Source organism: Nansenia antarctica (genome assembly GCF_963989245.1).
Source record: "Nansenia antarctica genome assembly, chromosome: 3".
NCBI classification, from domain to species: domain Eukaryota; kingdom Metazoa; phylum Chordata; class Actinopteri; order Argentiniformes; family Microstomatidae; genus Nansenia; species Nansenia antarctica.
In genome coordinates, this window is record NC_137688.1 from 1,647,060 (window position 1) to 1,664,559 (window position 17,500).

Sequence of the window (17,500 nt, forward strand, 5' to 3'; positions counted from 1 at the left end):
AATGTATTATTATTATTATAAGTATCTTGCCTGAACCTTTGTGACCTTCAAAAAGAAGTGAATGAAATTAGAGCCCCTTGCACTCCTGCACTCAGGCTGGTATTATCTTGCTCTGTGATAGGCTGAATCACTCTGAAGTCAAAATGCATCTGAGTATCTGAGCTTAAGACCAGGTCCTGTGTTTCTGTCCACAGGGTGGTTCCTCATGTTCCTCCTTGCCAGGAATGTGTTCATAAAATAGGCTTGACTAGCGAGTTTGTGTTTTGTGATTTGTTTGTTTGGTTTTATAAAAGAGATCGCTTGGCCTCAGACACACACCCCCACCCCCAGAAAAGAGATAAAAAGCAAAGCAGAGGAACATGACACAGGAGGGAGAACACAAGATAGTATCTATGTTTTGGGGGGTCAGAGGAAGTCTCGGGGGGGACGGTCAAAGACAGAGCTGAATAGACTGAGATTGAGACGTTGCTGAGATTGAATCCGTTGCGTTGTTGCAGTATGTTGGCTTGACTAGCGAGTTTGTGTATTTCTGTGTTTCAAAATAAAAGTCTGAACATTTTGATTAGTTTCCGCCGACTTGATCCCCCTTTCACCAGACCGTGTCACAATAAGGCTGGGCCTAAACTCACTCGGTGTGTGTGTGTGTGTGTGCAAAGTGAAAGGGCCAAAAGGTTAACTGGCAGTAAGGCTCAGTGGAGGAACATGTGTAGATGTGGATGTGGATGTTGAGTACTCACACCTCTTCTTTTTAAAAGGTTTTTCTGTATTTAAGGCCCTTCCAAGCAATCAGAGAAAAGCCTGTGAGAGAGAGAGACCGAGAGACCGAGACCAAGGGCATTCACATGTTTGGCAGAGAGAGAGGGGGGAGAGAGAGAGAGAGAGAGAGAGACTTAAAAAAGAAAAGAAAAAAAAAGGGGGCATCTGTCTCTGACCATGACAATCCCCCAACCCCTCTCCCCTCACCCCGACACCGCTCAGACACTCTCCCCTCACCCCTCTCCCCTCTCCCCTCTCCCCTCACCCCTCTCCCCTCTCCCCTCTCCCCTCTCCCCTCACCCCTCTCCCCTCTCCCCCTTCCGGCTGAATCCCTGTTGCCCCCCAATCTCCCAGAGTCCCCTCTAACACCCCCCCCCCCCCCCCCCCCCACTGCCACCCAAACAATAAACAAACTATGCGTGCCGCCGCTTTCCTAATGAACGGAAACAATTAGAGCCACAAAGGGAGCTAGGCTATATTGTTTATTTCGCTAGTCGCCGGGGGGTAAACAAAAGAGCCTGGCTGTCGAGAGAAGCTTTGTTTGTTTGAGTTGTATAAAAGAGATCCCTTGGCCTCAGACACACCACCCACCCCCAAAAAACACAAGAGTGAGGAGAAATAAAAAGCAAAGCAGAGGAACATGAAACATGGATGGGGTGGGAGGAGGAGGGTTGGGGGGGGGGAGGGAGTACTAACGTGTTTTTGTTGTGCGTTGGTCTCTCTCTCTCTTTCTCTCTCTCTCTGTCCTGTTGGCTTTGTGGGGCTCGGTGGGGAATGGGGTGGGGGGTGGGGGGGGGGGGATGGGAGAACACAAGATAGTATCTATGTTTTGGGGGGTCAGAGGAAGTCTCGGGCGGGAAGAGGTCAAAAGACAGGGCTGAATAGGGCTGAGATTGAGACACGTTGTCCGTTCGTGTGTGTGTGTGTGTGTGTGTGTGTGTGTGTGTGTGTGTGTGTGTGTGTGTGGCTCCGAAAGGCTCTAAAAACGAAAGCCTTTCGTGGGGCCCCCAGGAACATACGTATAGAGCAACAATGTAAACAGACAGCCTAGGTGGCCTAGCGGGGGCCACATACTACAGCAGCTAACATCGCTAGTTCTCACACGGGGCGGCAGATTCAAATGGAACCCCCCAGATTGTGGAGGGAATCTGGTTGGAATTCATATTAAAACATATTGAGTTGCATGATGGTGGCTCATGTACTCTAGTTCTTGGCATAGCTGATCTACATGAGTCAACTAAGTACCAACATTTGTTTTGGATCTGGATGTTAATGACCAGAGGAGAGTTTTCCACAGTATTTGGAAATCCTCCACAGCCTAGAATGCTGCTATGAAGTCATTATGGAAACTCCCTCCAAAGTGGCATGTTAACACTTAATCAGCCACGAGGGAACATTTGACCTCTGTGAGTAAAGCAAATGTTTATATCTTTGCACTCGGATCAAATTTCAGGACCCTCCTTTCATGACTTTTTCCTAGATATGTGTGTTCTACCACCCAGTATACACTTACATTTTCTAAATCACATCAGGATCAGCTAGTATAAAGCTATTTTGTAGTTTTTCTGTGTAGGAAGCAGGCTAATTTACAAGCGGCCAACTAGATTTTTTCAAGATTCAAGATAGCTTCATTGTCTGTCACACAGTCACACAGGCAGAAGTGCAGCTCAAGAATACAGTTTCCACATTAAAAACACACATAGGTCACAGACATTAATACATACCATAAAAACAAACAGACATAGCAGTGTTTATAACGTGTAGTGCCTATTTAAAAAGTCCAGTCATTTAAAAATAATAATAAGAAACAGTGTTATGGTTTAAAAAAGCTAAAATGTTGTGGTTTAAAAAGAAAAACAATGCGCTTTCTATTTTAAAAATGTTCAGAATGTTCTCAGAATACGAACCCGGTAACCCCAGAATACACCTCATTCAACACTGAGGTGAGAAATGACACATCACCTGAGGACAACTGCTGTGGTACAAGTCAACGCTGATTAGTCATCATGATGTAATGGCAAATGAACTTGAAACTTGAAACGTGGTAGAAGCTGTGTTACAAGACAGTGCCTCTATGACAGCTGATTGTGGTGTGTGTTGTTGACTTGTGTCGGCTTTAGGATAACACAAGTCAGACAACCCGTGTTCCCCGAACATCCTTCGTGCTGGATGATCAATCAGCCTTGTTTACAATGGCAGCCATCCATGTTAGACCTATGCTTCTCACAGAGAGATACTTTGACACCATCCAAATGCAATGCGTATTGTCCAAACACACACAGAAGGGATTGTAACTTAGTAGCTTTCTTGCACACTCACACATGCTCCACACTTTTCTGCATTTAGCACACACCTTTAACCAAAGGGACTTTGGTCATCTATCCATCAGTCATCTATCCATCAGTCATCTATCCATCAGTCATCTATCCATCAGTCATCCATCAGTATCCATCAGTCATCCATCAGTCATCTATCCATCAGTCATCTATCCATCAGTCATCCATCAGTCATCCATCAGTCATCCATCAATCATCCATCAGTCATCCATCAGTCATCCATCAGTCATCCATCAGTCATCCATCAGTCATCTATCCATCAGTCATCTGTCCATCAGTCATCTATCCATCAGTCATCCATCAGTCATCCATCAGTCATCCATCAGTCATCTATCCATCAGTCATCTATCCACCAGTCATCTATCCACCAGTCATCTATCAGTCATCCATCAGTCATCCATCAGTCATCCATCAGTCATCCATCAGTCATATATCCATCAGTCATCTATCCATCAGTCATCTATCCACCAGTCATCTATCCATCAGTCATCTATCCATCAGTCATCTATCCATCAGTCATCCATCAGTCATCTATCCACCAGTCATCCATCAGTCATCTATCCATCAGTCATCTATCCATCAGTCATCCATCCATCAGTCATCCATCAGTCATCTATCCATCAGTCATCTATCCATCAGTCATCTATCCATCAGTCATCTATCCATCAGTCATCTATCCATCAGTCATCTATCCATCAGTCATCCATCAGTCATCTATCCATCAGTCATCTATCCATCAGTCATCTATCCATCAGTCATCTATCCATCAGTCATCCATCAGTCATCCATCAGTCATCCATCAGTCATCTATCCATCAGTCATCTATCCATCAGTCATCTATCCATCAGTCATCTATCCATCAGTCATCTATCCATCAGTCATCTATCCATCAGTCATCCATCAGTCAACTATCCACCAGTCATCCATCAGTCATCTATCCATCAGTCATCTATCCATCAGTCATCCATCCATCAGTCATCCATCAGTCATCTATCCATCAGTCATCTATCCATCAGTCATCTATCCATCAGTCATCTATCCATCAGTCATCTATCCATCAGTCATCTATCCATCAGTCATCCATCAGTCATCTATCCATCAGTCATCTATCCATCAGTCATCTATCCATCAGTCATCTATCCATCAGTCATCTATCCATCAGTCATCTATCCATCAGTCATCTATCCATCAGTCATTCATCAGTCATCTGTCCATCAGTCATCTATCCATCAGTCATCCATCAGTCATCCATCAGTCATCTATCCATCAGTCATCCATCAGTCATCTATCCATCAGTCATCCATCAGTCATCTATCCATCAGTCATCTATCCATCAGTCATCCATCAGTCATCCATCAGTCATCTATCCATCAGTCATCCATCAGTCATCTATCCATCAGTCATCCATCAGTCATCTATCCATCAGTCATCTATCCATCAGTCATCTATCCATCAGTCATCCATCAGTCATCCATCAGTCATCCATCAGTCATCCATCAGTCATCCATCAGTCATCCATCAGTCATCTATCCATCAGTCATCCATCAGTCATCCATCAGTCATCCATCAGTCATCTATCCATCAGTCATCTATCCATCAGTCATCCATCCATCAGTCATCTATCCATCAGTCATCTATCCATCAGTCATCCATCAGTCATCCATCAGTCATCCATCAGTCATCTGTCCACCAGTCATCTATCCATCAGTCATCTATCAGTCATCCATCAGTCATTCATCAGTCATCCATCAGTCATCCATCAGTCATCCATCAGTCATCCATCCATCAGTCATCCATCCATCAGTCATCTATCCATCAGTCATCTATCTATCAGTCATCTATCCATCAGTCATCTATCCATCAGTCATCTATCCATCAGTCATCTATCCATCAGTCCTATCTATCTATCTATCATCTATCCATCAGTCATCCATCAGTATCCATCAGTCATCCATCAGTCATCGCAAGAAAGGTAATCTCTGCTCGGCTCAGGGGCCATTGGCAGTCATAATGCTCGAAGAAGGAAGAATTACGTTTTTTTTTAAAGTGTTATATACAGTAGAGAAACTGTACAGGAGGGTTGAGGGGATGGAGGTCTTCAGAAGGGACAGTTAAGGTGTAGCCTGAAGAGATGGAGGTCTTCAGAAGGGACAGTTAAGGTGTAGCCTGAAGAGATGGAGGTCTTCAGGAGGGACAGTTAAGATGTAGCCTGAAGAGATGGAGGTCTTCAGGAGGGACAGTTAAGGTGTAGCCTGAAGAGATGGAGGTCTTCAGAAGGGACAGTTAAGGTGTAGCCTGAAGAGATGGAGGTCTTCAGGAGGGACAGTTAAGATGTAGCCTGAAGAGATGGAGGTCTTTAGGAGGGACAGTTAAGATGTAGCCTGAAGAGATGGAGGTCTTCAGGAGGGACAGTTAAGGTGTAGCCTGAAGAGATGGAGGTCTTTAGGAGGGACAGTTAAGGTGTAGCCTGAAGAGATGGAGGTCTTCAGGAGGGACAGTTAAGGTGTAACCTGAAGAGATGGAGGTCTTCAGGAGGGACAGTTAAGGTGTAGCCTGAAGAGATGGAGGTCTTTAGGAGGGACAGTTAAGGTGTAGCCTGAAGAGATGGAGGTCTTCAGGAGGGACAGTTAAGGTGTAGCCTGAAGAGATGGAGGTCTTTAGGAGGGACAGTTAAGGTGTAGCCTGAAGAGATGGAGGTCTTCAGGAGGGACAGTTAAGGTGTAGCCTGAAGAGATGGAGGTCTTTAGGAGGGACAGTTAAGGTGTAGCCTGAAGAGATGGAGGTCTTCAGGAGGGACAGTTAAGGTGTAGCCTGAAGAGATGGAGGTCTTCAGGAGGGACAGTTAAGGTGTAGCCTGAAGAGATGGCGGTCTTCAGGAGGGACAGTTAAGGTGTAGCCTGAAGAGATGGAGGTCTTCAGGAGGGACAGTTAAGGTGTAGCCTGAAGAGATGGAGGTCTTCAGGAGGGACAGTTAAGGTGTAGCCTGAAGAGATGGAGGTCTTCAAGAGGGACAGTTAAGGTGTAGCCTGAAGAGAAGGAGGTCTTCAGGAGGGACAGTTAAGGTGTAGCCTGAAGAGATGGAGGTCTTCAGCAGGGACAGTTAAGGTGTAGCCTGAAGAGATGGAGGTCTTTAGGAGGGACAGTTAAGGTGTAGCCTGAAGAGATGGAGGTCTTCAGGAGGGACAGTTAAGGTGTAGCCTGAAGAGATGGAGGTCTTCAAGAGGGACAGTTAAGGTGTAGCCTGAAGAGAAGGAGGTCTTCAGGAGGGACAGTTAAGGTGTAGCCTGAAGAGATGGAGGTCTTCAGCAGGGACAGTTAAGGTGTAGCCTGAAGAGATGGAGGTCTTTAGGAGGGACAGTTAAGGTGTAGCCTGAAGAGATGGAGGTCTTCAGGAGGGACAGTTAAGGTGTAGCCTGAAGAGATGGAGGTCTTCAGGAGGGACAGTTAAGGTGTAGCCTGAAGAGATGGAGGTCTTCAGGAGGGACAGTTAAGGTGTAGCCTGAAGAGATGGAGGTCTTCAGTCTGCAGCGGAAGATAGGGAGTGACTCTGCAGTCCTGACAGCTGTGGGAAGCTGGATGGTGAAAAGCCAGTGACGGGGTAGCATGACTGCTGCATCCACGTAGAGGCGGTGGTGCCAGTGGGCCAGCAGAGGTGGAAGAGCAGAGTGAACAGGGAGGTGTGTGTTTGGGGGTTGACCATTGGTTGCATGTAAGAAGGGGCAGTTCCCATTGCAGTTGCAGTAGTCAAGGCGGGACGTGACCAGTGTCTCTGGACCAAGAGTCGTGCTGTTTCTCTGTTGAGGAATGGACGTGTCCTTCTGATGTTGTAGTAGAGGAAGAATCTGTCAATGTGATGTTCGCTGCACAGGATAAGTGGTTGTGGAGGATCACCCCAAGGTTCTTCACTGTCAGAGAGGGGGTCACCGTAGAGTTCTCTACTGTGACGGAGAAGTCTTGGAGAGGCCAGGCTTTCTCAGGGAGGAAGAGTAGCTCAGTCCTGTTAAGGTTGAGCTTGAGATGGTGGGCTGTCATCCAAGCAGAAATGTCTGCAAGACATGCAGAGACACGTGTTGCCACCTGTGTCATAGTGGGGGAAAGACAGGAAGAGTTGAGTGTCGTCTGCGTAGCTGTGGTAAATTACAGGTGAGTAAATTACCAAGCCAAGAGAATTGGTATAGAGGGAGAGCAGTAAGGGCCCCAGGACAGAGCCCTGGGGGACCCCAGTGGTATAGAGGGAGAACAGTAAGGGCCCCAGGACAGAGCCCTGGGGGACCCCAGTGGTATAGAGGGAGAACAGTAAGGGCCCTAGGACAGAGCCCTGGGGGACCCCAGTGGTATAGAGGGAGAACAGTAAGGGCCCTAGGACATAGCCCTGAGGGACTCCAGTGGTATAGAGGGAGAACAGTAAGGGCCCTAGGACAGAGCCCTGGGGGACCCCAGTGGTATAGAGGGAGAACATTAAGGGCCCTAGGACAGAGCCCTGGGGGACCCCAGTGGTATAGAGGGAGAACAGTAAGGGCCCTAGGACAGAGCCCTGGGGGACCCCAGTGGTATAGAGGGAGAACAGTAAGGGCCTAGGACAGAGCCCTGGGGGACCCCAGTGGTATAGAGGGAGAACAGTAAGGGCCCTAGGACAGCCCTGGGGGACCCCAGTGGTATAGAGGGAGAACAGTAAGGGCCCTAGGACAGAGCCCTGGGGGACCCCAGTGGTATAGAGGGAGAACAGTAAGGGCCCTAGGACAGAGCCCTGGGGGACCCCAGTGGTATAGAGGGAGAACAGTAAGGGCCCTAGGACAGAGCCCTGGGGGACCCCAGTGGTATAGAGGGAGAACAGTAAGGGCCCTAGGACAGAGCCCTGGGGGACGCCAGTTGTATATCAGGGCGACTAGGTTCCTAGATTTACTTCAATCGCGGCGGCTTTCAATAGGCAGAAACTCAAGCTGACAACAGATTCCACTAATAAAACAGTTGTTACAAATGACACACACACACATACACGCACACAGACACACCCCCACACACACACCAATGCACCCACACACACACACACACACACACACACACACACACACACACACACACAGCAGACAAGCAGGTGACAGACAGAGCCTGGGTATGGAGTGTCTTCTAATCCCATGTAGTGATGTAGCCGGGCCGCTCCGTCCCTCTGGTGAGCCAGCCATGCCAGCTATGGAAGCTCTGCATAGCTCCGCTCATTGTTATGATAACTAGATTAGACATAATCACATTACGTGGCGGCGGGGCGGCGTAGCCTTGGGTGGGGATGAAGGGGTGGGCTGTCTCCCCGTCGCCCTCACACACGCACGGCCTCACGCACTCACACACACACACACACACGCATGCACGCCCTGACGCCCTCACGCACGCAGAGAGAGAGAGAGAGAGAGAGAGACAGAGAGAGAGACAGAGAGAGAGAGCGAGAGAGACAGAGAGAGAGAGAGAGAGAGAGAGAGAGGGAGAGAGAGAGAGAGAGAGGGAGAGGCAGCAAGAGAGACAGAGAGAGACAGAGAGAGACAGAGAGAGAGAGAGGCAGCAAGAGAGACAGAGAGAGACAGAGAGAGAGACAGAGAGAGACAGAGAGAGAGAGAGGCAGCCAGAGAGACAGAGAGAGAGAGAGACAGAGAGAGAGGGAGAGAGAGAGAGAGAGAGAGACAGAGAGAGAGACAGAGAGAGACAGAGAGAGAGAGAGGCAGCGAGAGAGACAGAGAGAGACAGAGAGAGAGAGAGACAGAGAGAGAGAGAGAGAGGCAGCGAGAGAGACAGACAGAGAGAGAGAGAAAGAGAGAGAGAGAGAGAGAGAGAGAGAGAGAGAGAGAGAGACAGAGAGAGAGAGAGAGAGAGAGAGACAGAGAGAGACAGAGAGAGACAGAGAGAGAGACAGAGACAGAGGTATGACCTGCAGGACATCTCCACTTGGAAATGCCTTACTAGCTGTGCTAGCTTGATCTAGCCCTGTTGTTTTTGTTATACTAGCTCATTCAGCCCCACAGGGTTTTCGAGGGGGGGGGATATCACAGTGTTATAGAGGGGGGGGCAGACCCCCACAGTGTTATAGAGGGGGGGAATATCTCACCGAGTCAAATGCAGTCCAGCTGAGCAAATACACTGCGGAAGTGATGCCACAGTCAGAACCCCCCAAACGTGGTCCGTTAAGGGGGGACGGCGGTACCGTAACGTAGGAACGCTACACAGGTTCTGTTCCAGACCAGGGTTGCCAGATGGGATTGACAATTTCCAGCCTAAACACAGTCTAAAAACCGCTAAATCCACCAAAAACCACCAGCCCAAAACCTATGGTCAGAAAACCTGCTAATTACTATTACACATTGTATGTAGCTATTAAGGCGTGTGTTTTAACTTCACACATTTTGTAACTTTCAGGCTTTACTGACATTTCGATACCGCCTAGATGCTATTGATCCAGCCCAACCCGCCCAAATGCATTTTTTTCCGGCCCAGTGTGATCAAAAAGTAGCCCATTCGGTTCGGCGGTAACCCGCCCCATCTGGCAACCCTGTTCCAGAGCCGAGCCGCGGCGGGAGCCTGTAGTTCCTTGGAGTCTGACCTTCCCATCACCCCTCAGAACGGAGGGATCCAGAACGCAGACAGGAAGGAGGGGAGAGAGCGGTCGAGATGTCATTATAGGAGTAGGAAAACACTCTGCGGGGTGCGGGGGGGGGGCTGTGCACACCATCAGACAGGAACCTTCTAGAAAGGGTCGGCATAATAACACACCTGCAGCCCAGGGAAAGGAGGGAGGAGGAGGAGGAGGAGGAGGAGGGAGGGAGGGAGGGAGGGAGGGAGGAGGAGGAGGGAGGAGGAAGGAGGAGGGAGGGAGGGAGGGAGGGAGGGAGGAGGAGGAGGAGGGAGGGAGGGAGGAGGAAGGAGGAGGGAGGGAGGGAGGGAGGGAGGAGGAGGAGGGAGGGAGGGAGGAGGAGGAGGGAGGGAGGGTGGGAGGAGGAGGGAGGGTGGGAGGGAGGAGGAGGGAGGGAGGAGGAGGAGGGAGGGTGGGAGGGAGGGAGGGAGGAGGAGGGAGGGAGGAGGAGGAGGAGGAGGGAGGGAGGGAGGGAGGAGGAGGGAGGGAGGGAGGGAGGGAGGGAGGAGGAGGAGGGAGGGAGGGAGGGAGGGAGAGAGGGAGGAGGAGGGAGGGAGGGAGGAGGAGGAGGGAGGGAGGGAGGGAGGGAGGAGGAGGGAGGTAGGAGGGAGGAGGAGGAGGGAGGGAGGGAGGGAGGGAGGGAGGAGGAGGAGGGAGGGAGGGAGGAGGAGGAGGAGGAGGAGGGAGGGAGGGAGGGAGGGAGGGAGGAGGAGGAGGAGGGAGGGAGGGAGGGACGGGAGGAGGAGGGAGGGAGGGAGGAGGAGGAGGAGGGAGGGAGGGAGGAGGAAGGAGGAGGGAGGGAGGGAGGGAGGGAGGAGGAGGAGGAGGAGGAGGAGGAGGGAGGGAGGAGGGAGGGAGGGACGGGAGGGAGGGACGGGAGGAGGGAGGGAGGGAGGAGGAGGAGGGCGGGAGGAGGAGGGAGGAGGAGGGAGGGAGGAGGGAGGAGGAGGGAGGGAGGAGGGAGGAGGAAGGAGGAGGGAGGGAGGAGGAGGAGGGAGGGAGGGAGGGAGGGAGGAGGAGGGAGGGAGAGGGATGATGTTACATGTGTTCTTCTTGTTCAGCTGTTCCTTGTTCTTTGTGCTGAGAGAAAGTGTCTCGGTTTCCTTGTCAGGAGGCGACTGTGGATACGTGTTCTAGATATAGCTGACTTCCAAACTACCCCCGCGCCCCCGCCTAGCCCCTTGCCAAGCAACCACACACACACTACAAACATAATATATTATATATAATAATAATAATAATAGCTTTTTATTTGTATAGCGCTTTTCCTGCAAACGTTGCAGCTCAAAGCGCTCCAATCATTATATAATCATCATTTAATGATTTAGTCATTTAAAGGCAATATTAAAAAGATGGGTTTTTAGTCTTGACTTGAACATATTTGCTGAGGTTGCATCCCTAATGTAAACAGGCAGTGCGTTCCACAATCTGGGTGCATAAAATGAGAACGCAGCCTCACCAAATCTCTTCTTTTGTACTATGTAAATATGGCTTCTTGTACACTACTTGACTACTTCTAGCCCTCCTGTCGTGTTTGTTTCTCCCTCCTTACTTTGGTGTTCCCCGGTCAAATCTGACCGGTCTGTTTTAACTGCTCTTACATTAAGACAAAAACCATTAATCATCACCAAATGTTATTTAACACCCTTTTAAGCTGTAAACAATGTCTCAGACTAGCGGTTAAGATGAATAACTGCAGCGAATATACAAAGAATAGACACTGAAAATGTACTGGTTGTGGATGTGTGGGTGTGTATGGGGATGTTTTCCAACTGATGGATGAACATAATCTAGGGTCACCCGTTCATTTCCTATGGTGGTCATTTTTGACCGGTGTTACAACGTTGACTAAACCTCTCAAAATTCAATGAAAGTGGTGATCAGCAATTTTACATGTTCAAATGCCTCGTGTGGAGGATATCATATGGCCTTGAGGCAATCAAATGTAAAACACAATATTTATGATTGATGACAGTTGTAAATCGGTCAGATTTGACCCGAACATGACAGGAGGGTTAGTACTGTACTTATTGTACTTTGCAGGGCATTTTGCACTGTTGAATCCACTGTAGTATGACTGGTTACTATACCATATTACTTTATTACTTCATTACTACTTATTTTACTTTACTTATTATTGTGATTTTGAATCTTGATGCTGCAATGCCAATGTTGAGGAACCAAAGACAAATAATTTGACTCTTGTGTACTTGGGATGTTATTGGGATGTAATAAAAGTGATTCTGATTCTGATTGCCACTATTGATTGATTGATTGATTGATTGATTGATTGATGGTTTGATAGGTAGAGGCGGCAACATAGTTCAAGGTCCACCTGCCTACCAGATTGTAGTCCCTTTTTTCCCTGTCCCTCTCCTAAAAGGACATTTTAAATTATATTTTGTTTGTTTGTATGCTTTTTTCTTACGGTATACTTTCTGACTTGGTCCGAGGTTTACTAAGCTTTGCTGCAGTAGCAGTCGTAACACTGTACTGCCTGTCTCCAAAAAGATGACGAGTGTCTTGTTTACATTCTGCAGGTTGTGAGGTTTGTGAGGTATGGGCTTTCATAGCACATACGTAGTCTATTGGTGTGACAACATTTTACTTTGTCTTTTGGTACATTACCTCAGCTGCTTGCACTCATCCTGAATTGAATTGACCATTGTCATCCAAAGCCGCTAAATAGAAGTAATGGATCCACAGTACACAGAACCTTAACCCGCAAGGCCAGCATTACCTATTCCGAGGTCCAAGCAACCGAGATACCTGGGTGTTTGTAATAAATAAAAAAAAGAATCATACATCGTCGGAGACTGAAGACCCATCTCTTCAGGTTACACCTTAACTGCTCGTCCTGAGATATTACCACCCCCCCAGCACTGTGTCTCCTGAGACACCTGCTTTTACCCTATACTATGCTTCCTAAGACTCTACTGTCCCCCTTGTACTGTCTCTCCGCCTCTCAGTGTCTATAAAGACTTTTTCACGACGACTGCCAGTGGCCCCGGGCCTGAGCTAGATTACGCCTCCTGCTAGAACTGGTGGACTGATGATTCACTTGCTTAGTCAAATGTATTGATTGTAAGTCGCTTTGGAATAAGGCGTCTGCTAAATGCCAACAATGTAAAATGTAAAACATGATGAGATGTAACCCTAACCCTCCTCTCTCTCTGTGTGTTCACCTTGCAGCCCGAGGAGTTTGAGAACATCCACTCCCACACGTTCCGCGTGAAGACCTTCAAGAAGGTCAAGCAGTGTGGCGTGTGCAAGCAGATTGTCAGCCAGGAGGGCCTCATCTGCAGAGGTCAGTCCTGCCCCCCCCCTCCCATCATCACTTTTTTTTTTAGTATTTTAATATAAATAACTATAGCCATCCTTTTAATCCACTTTTATATCAGATCTCACTGTTTTTTATATACTGTACATGGCTGGCCCAGTGTTGTTGTCTGTCCTTTATGTTGTGTTGTGTTGTTATGTGTGGTTTTTAGTTTTTAGTGGAGTGGCGCGGCAAAATGAATTTCCCCACGGGGATAAATAAAGTATTTATCTATCTATCTATCACTGGAAGCTCATAACCACTTGTGACGTTAGAATTATAAGGTTCTATCTCCATTTTTGGTCAAAGTTTAGTTTTTTACATAATCTGATCCATTAGGTGTTTATTAATGCCTGTGTGGTGTTATTTTTAAAATGTTGACATTTTTGAGTTAGTAATTAATAAAATACAAAGGTTCAATCTCACAAAACATAATGGAATGTAAAAACTTTGACGCTCAATATCTCTGAACTGCCCTAGACGGAACCTTATCATTCTAAGCTCACGTAATGTCAAGGCTTTATGGAGCCTTCGTAAAGCTTGTTGTAGTTTGATATCAAATCTACTGAGAATTGAAGTCTGTCTCTCTACATTCTGGGAAATCATAGCTAACAATTCAGTCGGCCTGCCTGGGTTGACAGTGCCAATGACTTGTTGCGCTCTTACTAAAGTCTAGCGCTTCCTGTCACCACATTTGTTTGCCAAGATTAGTGATGTCATAAAGGGTGTCGACTTTGTATATAAGGGGGGTGCTCAGAGAAGGAGGGGTCTTTGGATTTTGTAAACTCTAGACTGCTCTCATGTAACTTTATAAACAAAAGGCTTCAAGCTAAGTTGATCAATCTCCTTGTCTTTAATATTCAATATCAATAGAGAAGAAACCAGATAAAAGCTTGCCGCCATTGGTGTGTGAATGTGTGTGTGAATGGGTGAATGAGAGGCCGTTGTAAAGCGCTTTGGATAAAGGCATAGCTATGTAAGTACAGTACATCAACATGTCTTGGACTGGTAGAGGTGAACATGTTGTTGGCGGGGCAGTAATAAAGCCCTGAGGATCGTTTGTATACTGTGTGTGGGGCCCTTCCTTGTTTATCTGGATTATATTTGGCAAGTACGGCTTCTCTGGAAGAATTGTACACAGCAAAAAGTCAGCTCTCAAAAACAAGAAAAAGAAATGGGGGGAAAATGGGGGGAAACTAAAATGGGGGAAATATTACTTAAAATAAGCTAAATTATCTGCCAACAGAACAGGAAGATTTCACTTGCCAAGATTTTCTTAAAACCAGTAAAATATATTATAAAATATCTGCAGTCAGACAAAAAACAAGCATATATTGCCTTGAATTAAGATATTTCATCTTACTTAAATGTACGTTTTGCAGTGTACATATTACCCTTTTTCTGCTCTATCTTCCTAGCATTATAATACACTCTTACATTTGGTACTCTGTCAATCTATCTCTTTTGCGACCCTTCATACATGCCTGTCTGTCTGACACAGATCCAGGATCTGGTTAACCCTACCTTTTAACCCTAAACAAGGGGTTTTGCGGGTCCAACACAGTGTCATGTGGGGTCATCCTGGGTCACCGTTTGGCATAATGTGGTCAATGTGAATCATTAGGGTCAAAGGTCAACACGGTCAGCTGCTGGGGAGGGTTAAGGTTACCGACTTGGGATCATTTCAGTCAATAACATTTGATGATTGGACTAAGCATTTCATTGATTAAAGTGATGGATCACTTGCTGGCTGAGTGGCGTGCTAGCAGAATGCGTCCTTTGAATGGGGAGGACTCTTGGAGTCGTAGCAGTTGTGGATGCTGGTAGAACTGATGAGATGGATGAGTTCATCTGTGTCCCTCTGCTCATGACTATGAGGGTTTAAACCTGGCTGATGGTTATGGGCTTGGCTTACTCCATTGTTTGTAAACAATGTAACTGTAAACATTGTATAGCTTAAAAAATGGATTCGAAAAACACTCATTCCGATCTCGTGGATGGTCAGTCCTTGCTCCCCCGTCTAGTAATGTCAGAGTGTTTACATCTCTCCTGCCTCCTCCCTCTGTGTTTACTTCCAGGGTGACGGCTGTGTTGTTGTTGGAATCCCAGAGTGCCCCTTTAAAAGCACAATCTGTAGGCTTCATTCCCAGTCTGAAGTGCCACCCCCCCTGGGAAACGCCCTCTGGATGGGAAATGAGAGTTAAAGATTAAAGTGAAGTTGACAGACAGGTTGATAAATAGCCTGGAACGACCGCAGCTCTGGTACTCAGAGTAATGGGTTGGTTAGCTGTTTGGCTCCTGCGCCCATCCCTCTTCATTAGGTTATGTCCTCCCAGTTTCAAGCTCTTGCTGAGAGACATACAGTGCGAGTCCATGATTTGTTCTTGCAATTAAGTTGACCCTCCCTTTTGCCCATTACTGACCCCTCCCTGTCCTTAGCTCTTTAGCTGTCTAGTTTTAGGTTTTGTAGTTTTAGTTTAGTTTTAGATTATCTTAGACTGTTTTAGACTAGTTTTAGTTTTAGACTATGTAGTTTTATTTTAGTTTTTAGACTATGTAGGCCAGGTTTTGTATTGTATTTGTTTGTGGTGGATGTTGTATGTTCATGTCACACTTGAAAATGAGCCCTTGGGGCTCAATGTGTTTTTTACCTGTAAAAATAAAGGTAAAAAAAAAAAAAAAAAATGTCTTTACCCATCCCTCTTCATTAGGTTATGTCCTCACCCATCCCTCTTCATTAGGTTATGTCCTCCTCACCCATCCCTCTTCATTAGGTTATGTCCTTACCCATCCCTCTTCATTAGGTTATGTCCTTACCCATCCCTCTTCATTAGGTTATGTCCTCCTTACCCATCCCTCTTCATTAGGTTATGTCCTCCTTACCCATCCCTCTTCATTAGGTTATGTCCTCACCCATCCCTCTTCATTAGGTTATGTCCTCCTTACCCATCCCTCTTCATCAGGTTATGTCCTCCTTACCCATCCCTCTTCATTAGGTTATGTCCTCCTCACCCATCCCTCTTCATTAGGTTATGTCCTTACCCATCCCTCTTCATTAGGTTATGTCCTTACCCATCCCTCTTCATTAGGTTATGCCCTTATAGGGTTAAGGTTACCCAGCTGTGGTCAGAGTCTAGATTAAGGCTAACGATCAATGCGAGTCCATTTGGCCGATTGTGGACCCCACTATATATGTTACGGTACATGTGGGAAAACTAGGGTTAGGGTTAGGTGCATACTGGCAAACCCTAACCCTAACCGTAGCACCCTAGCACCTAACCCTAACCCTAGTTTTCCCACATGTACCGTAACATATACAAACCATCAGGGGATCAATAAGGGTTACCAAGCTTACAGAGCTTGCAGAGCTTACACACACACACACACACACACACAGGCACACACACACACACGCATGCACACACACATAGACGCACACACACACACACACACACACACACACACAGACACACACGCATGCATACACGCACGCATGCACGCACGCGCACACGCACAAACACACACACACTTACACAAACACACAAACACAAAAACACACACACACACACAAACACACACACACACAAACACACACACACACAAACACACAAACACACACACACAGGGCTTGCCTGGTCACTGCTCCATGGGGTTGTGGGTGGGGGGGTGGGGGGGTTGTTAGAGTTAGGGTTAGGGTTAGAGTGTTAGAGTTCAACAGCTTGTGAGAGTTTTTGTTTTTTGTTTTTACCAAGAATTGGGTTTGTTCCATGTGTGTGTATGATTGACCAGGTTTACGAGTGCGGTCAGCCTCCTCTCAGGAAAGCACAAAGTGAATAACAGAGTCCCACACAGACTGCTCTCTCCATACAAGGACACGCAGCTTGCAGAGGACGCTGATGATTTACGGAAACCGAGAGATGAACGACAACATTCACGGGTACGCGCAAGGAGTCATGAGATTCATACAGCATGGAGGACAGGAAGAACAACAACAGTCTGGGTGTATCCAAATGCAGAAGCGGTGGAGTAATAGCGTAGTTTGGGCTGCACTTAACCACGAGAGATACTGCCTTCAGATCTGGTGACAAAACAAGTGACAAGAAAGCCCGCTATGACCTCTGACCTCTGACCTCTGCAGTGTGATTAAGGAGCCAAACGGAGGCATCAGACACAACAGCCACCGCAGTTCGGGGGGGGGGGGGGGGGGTTGTGGAGTTTTGGGGGGGTGAGTTGTGGGGTTTTGAGGGGGTGAGTTGTGGAGTTTTGGGGGGGTGAGTTGTGGGGTTTAGGGGGGGTGAGTTGTGGAGTTTTGGGGGGTTGCAGTCGGATACGTTAGAAGGTATGGAGTTACTTCAGAATATATAGTTCGACCCTGGAGTTATATTCACCTGACTCATTGGAGCCCTAACGAGTAAATCACCTTGGTCTGGGTCTTAGTAATCATCTTCTCAAAAGGTAACAAAGAATAATCCA

At 47.3% G+C, this 17,500-nt stretch overlaps 1 protein-coding gene across 1 annotated transcript in view; it reads left to right on the forward strand.

Annotated features, from left to right (window-relative positions):
* LOC308153197 (tensin-1-like) overlaps nt 1-17,500 on the forward strand; it is a gene marked incomplete at both ends in the record, with an annotated part of 215,051 nt that overhangs the window by 19,774 nt on the left and 177,777 nt on the right. Inside the window, 1 exon segment of the mRNA XM_080526283.1 lies at nt 12,901-13,015. Coding sequence (XP_080382409.1) covers nt 12,901-13,015 — 115 coding nt within the window.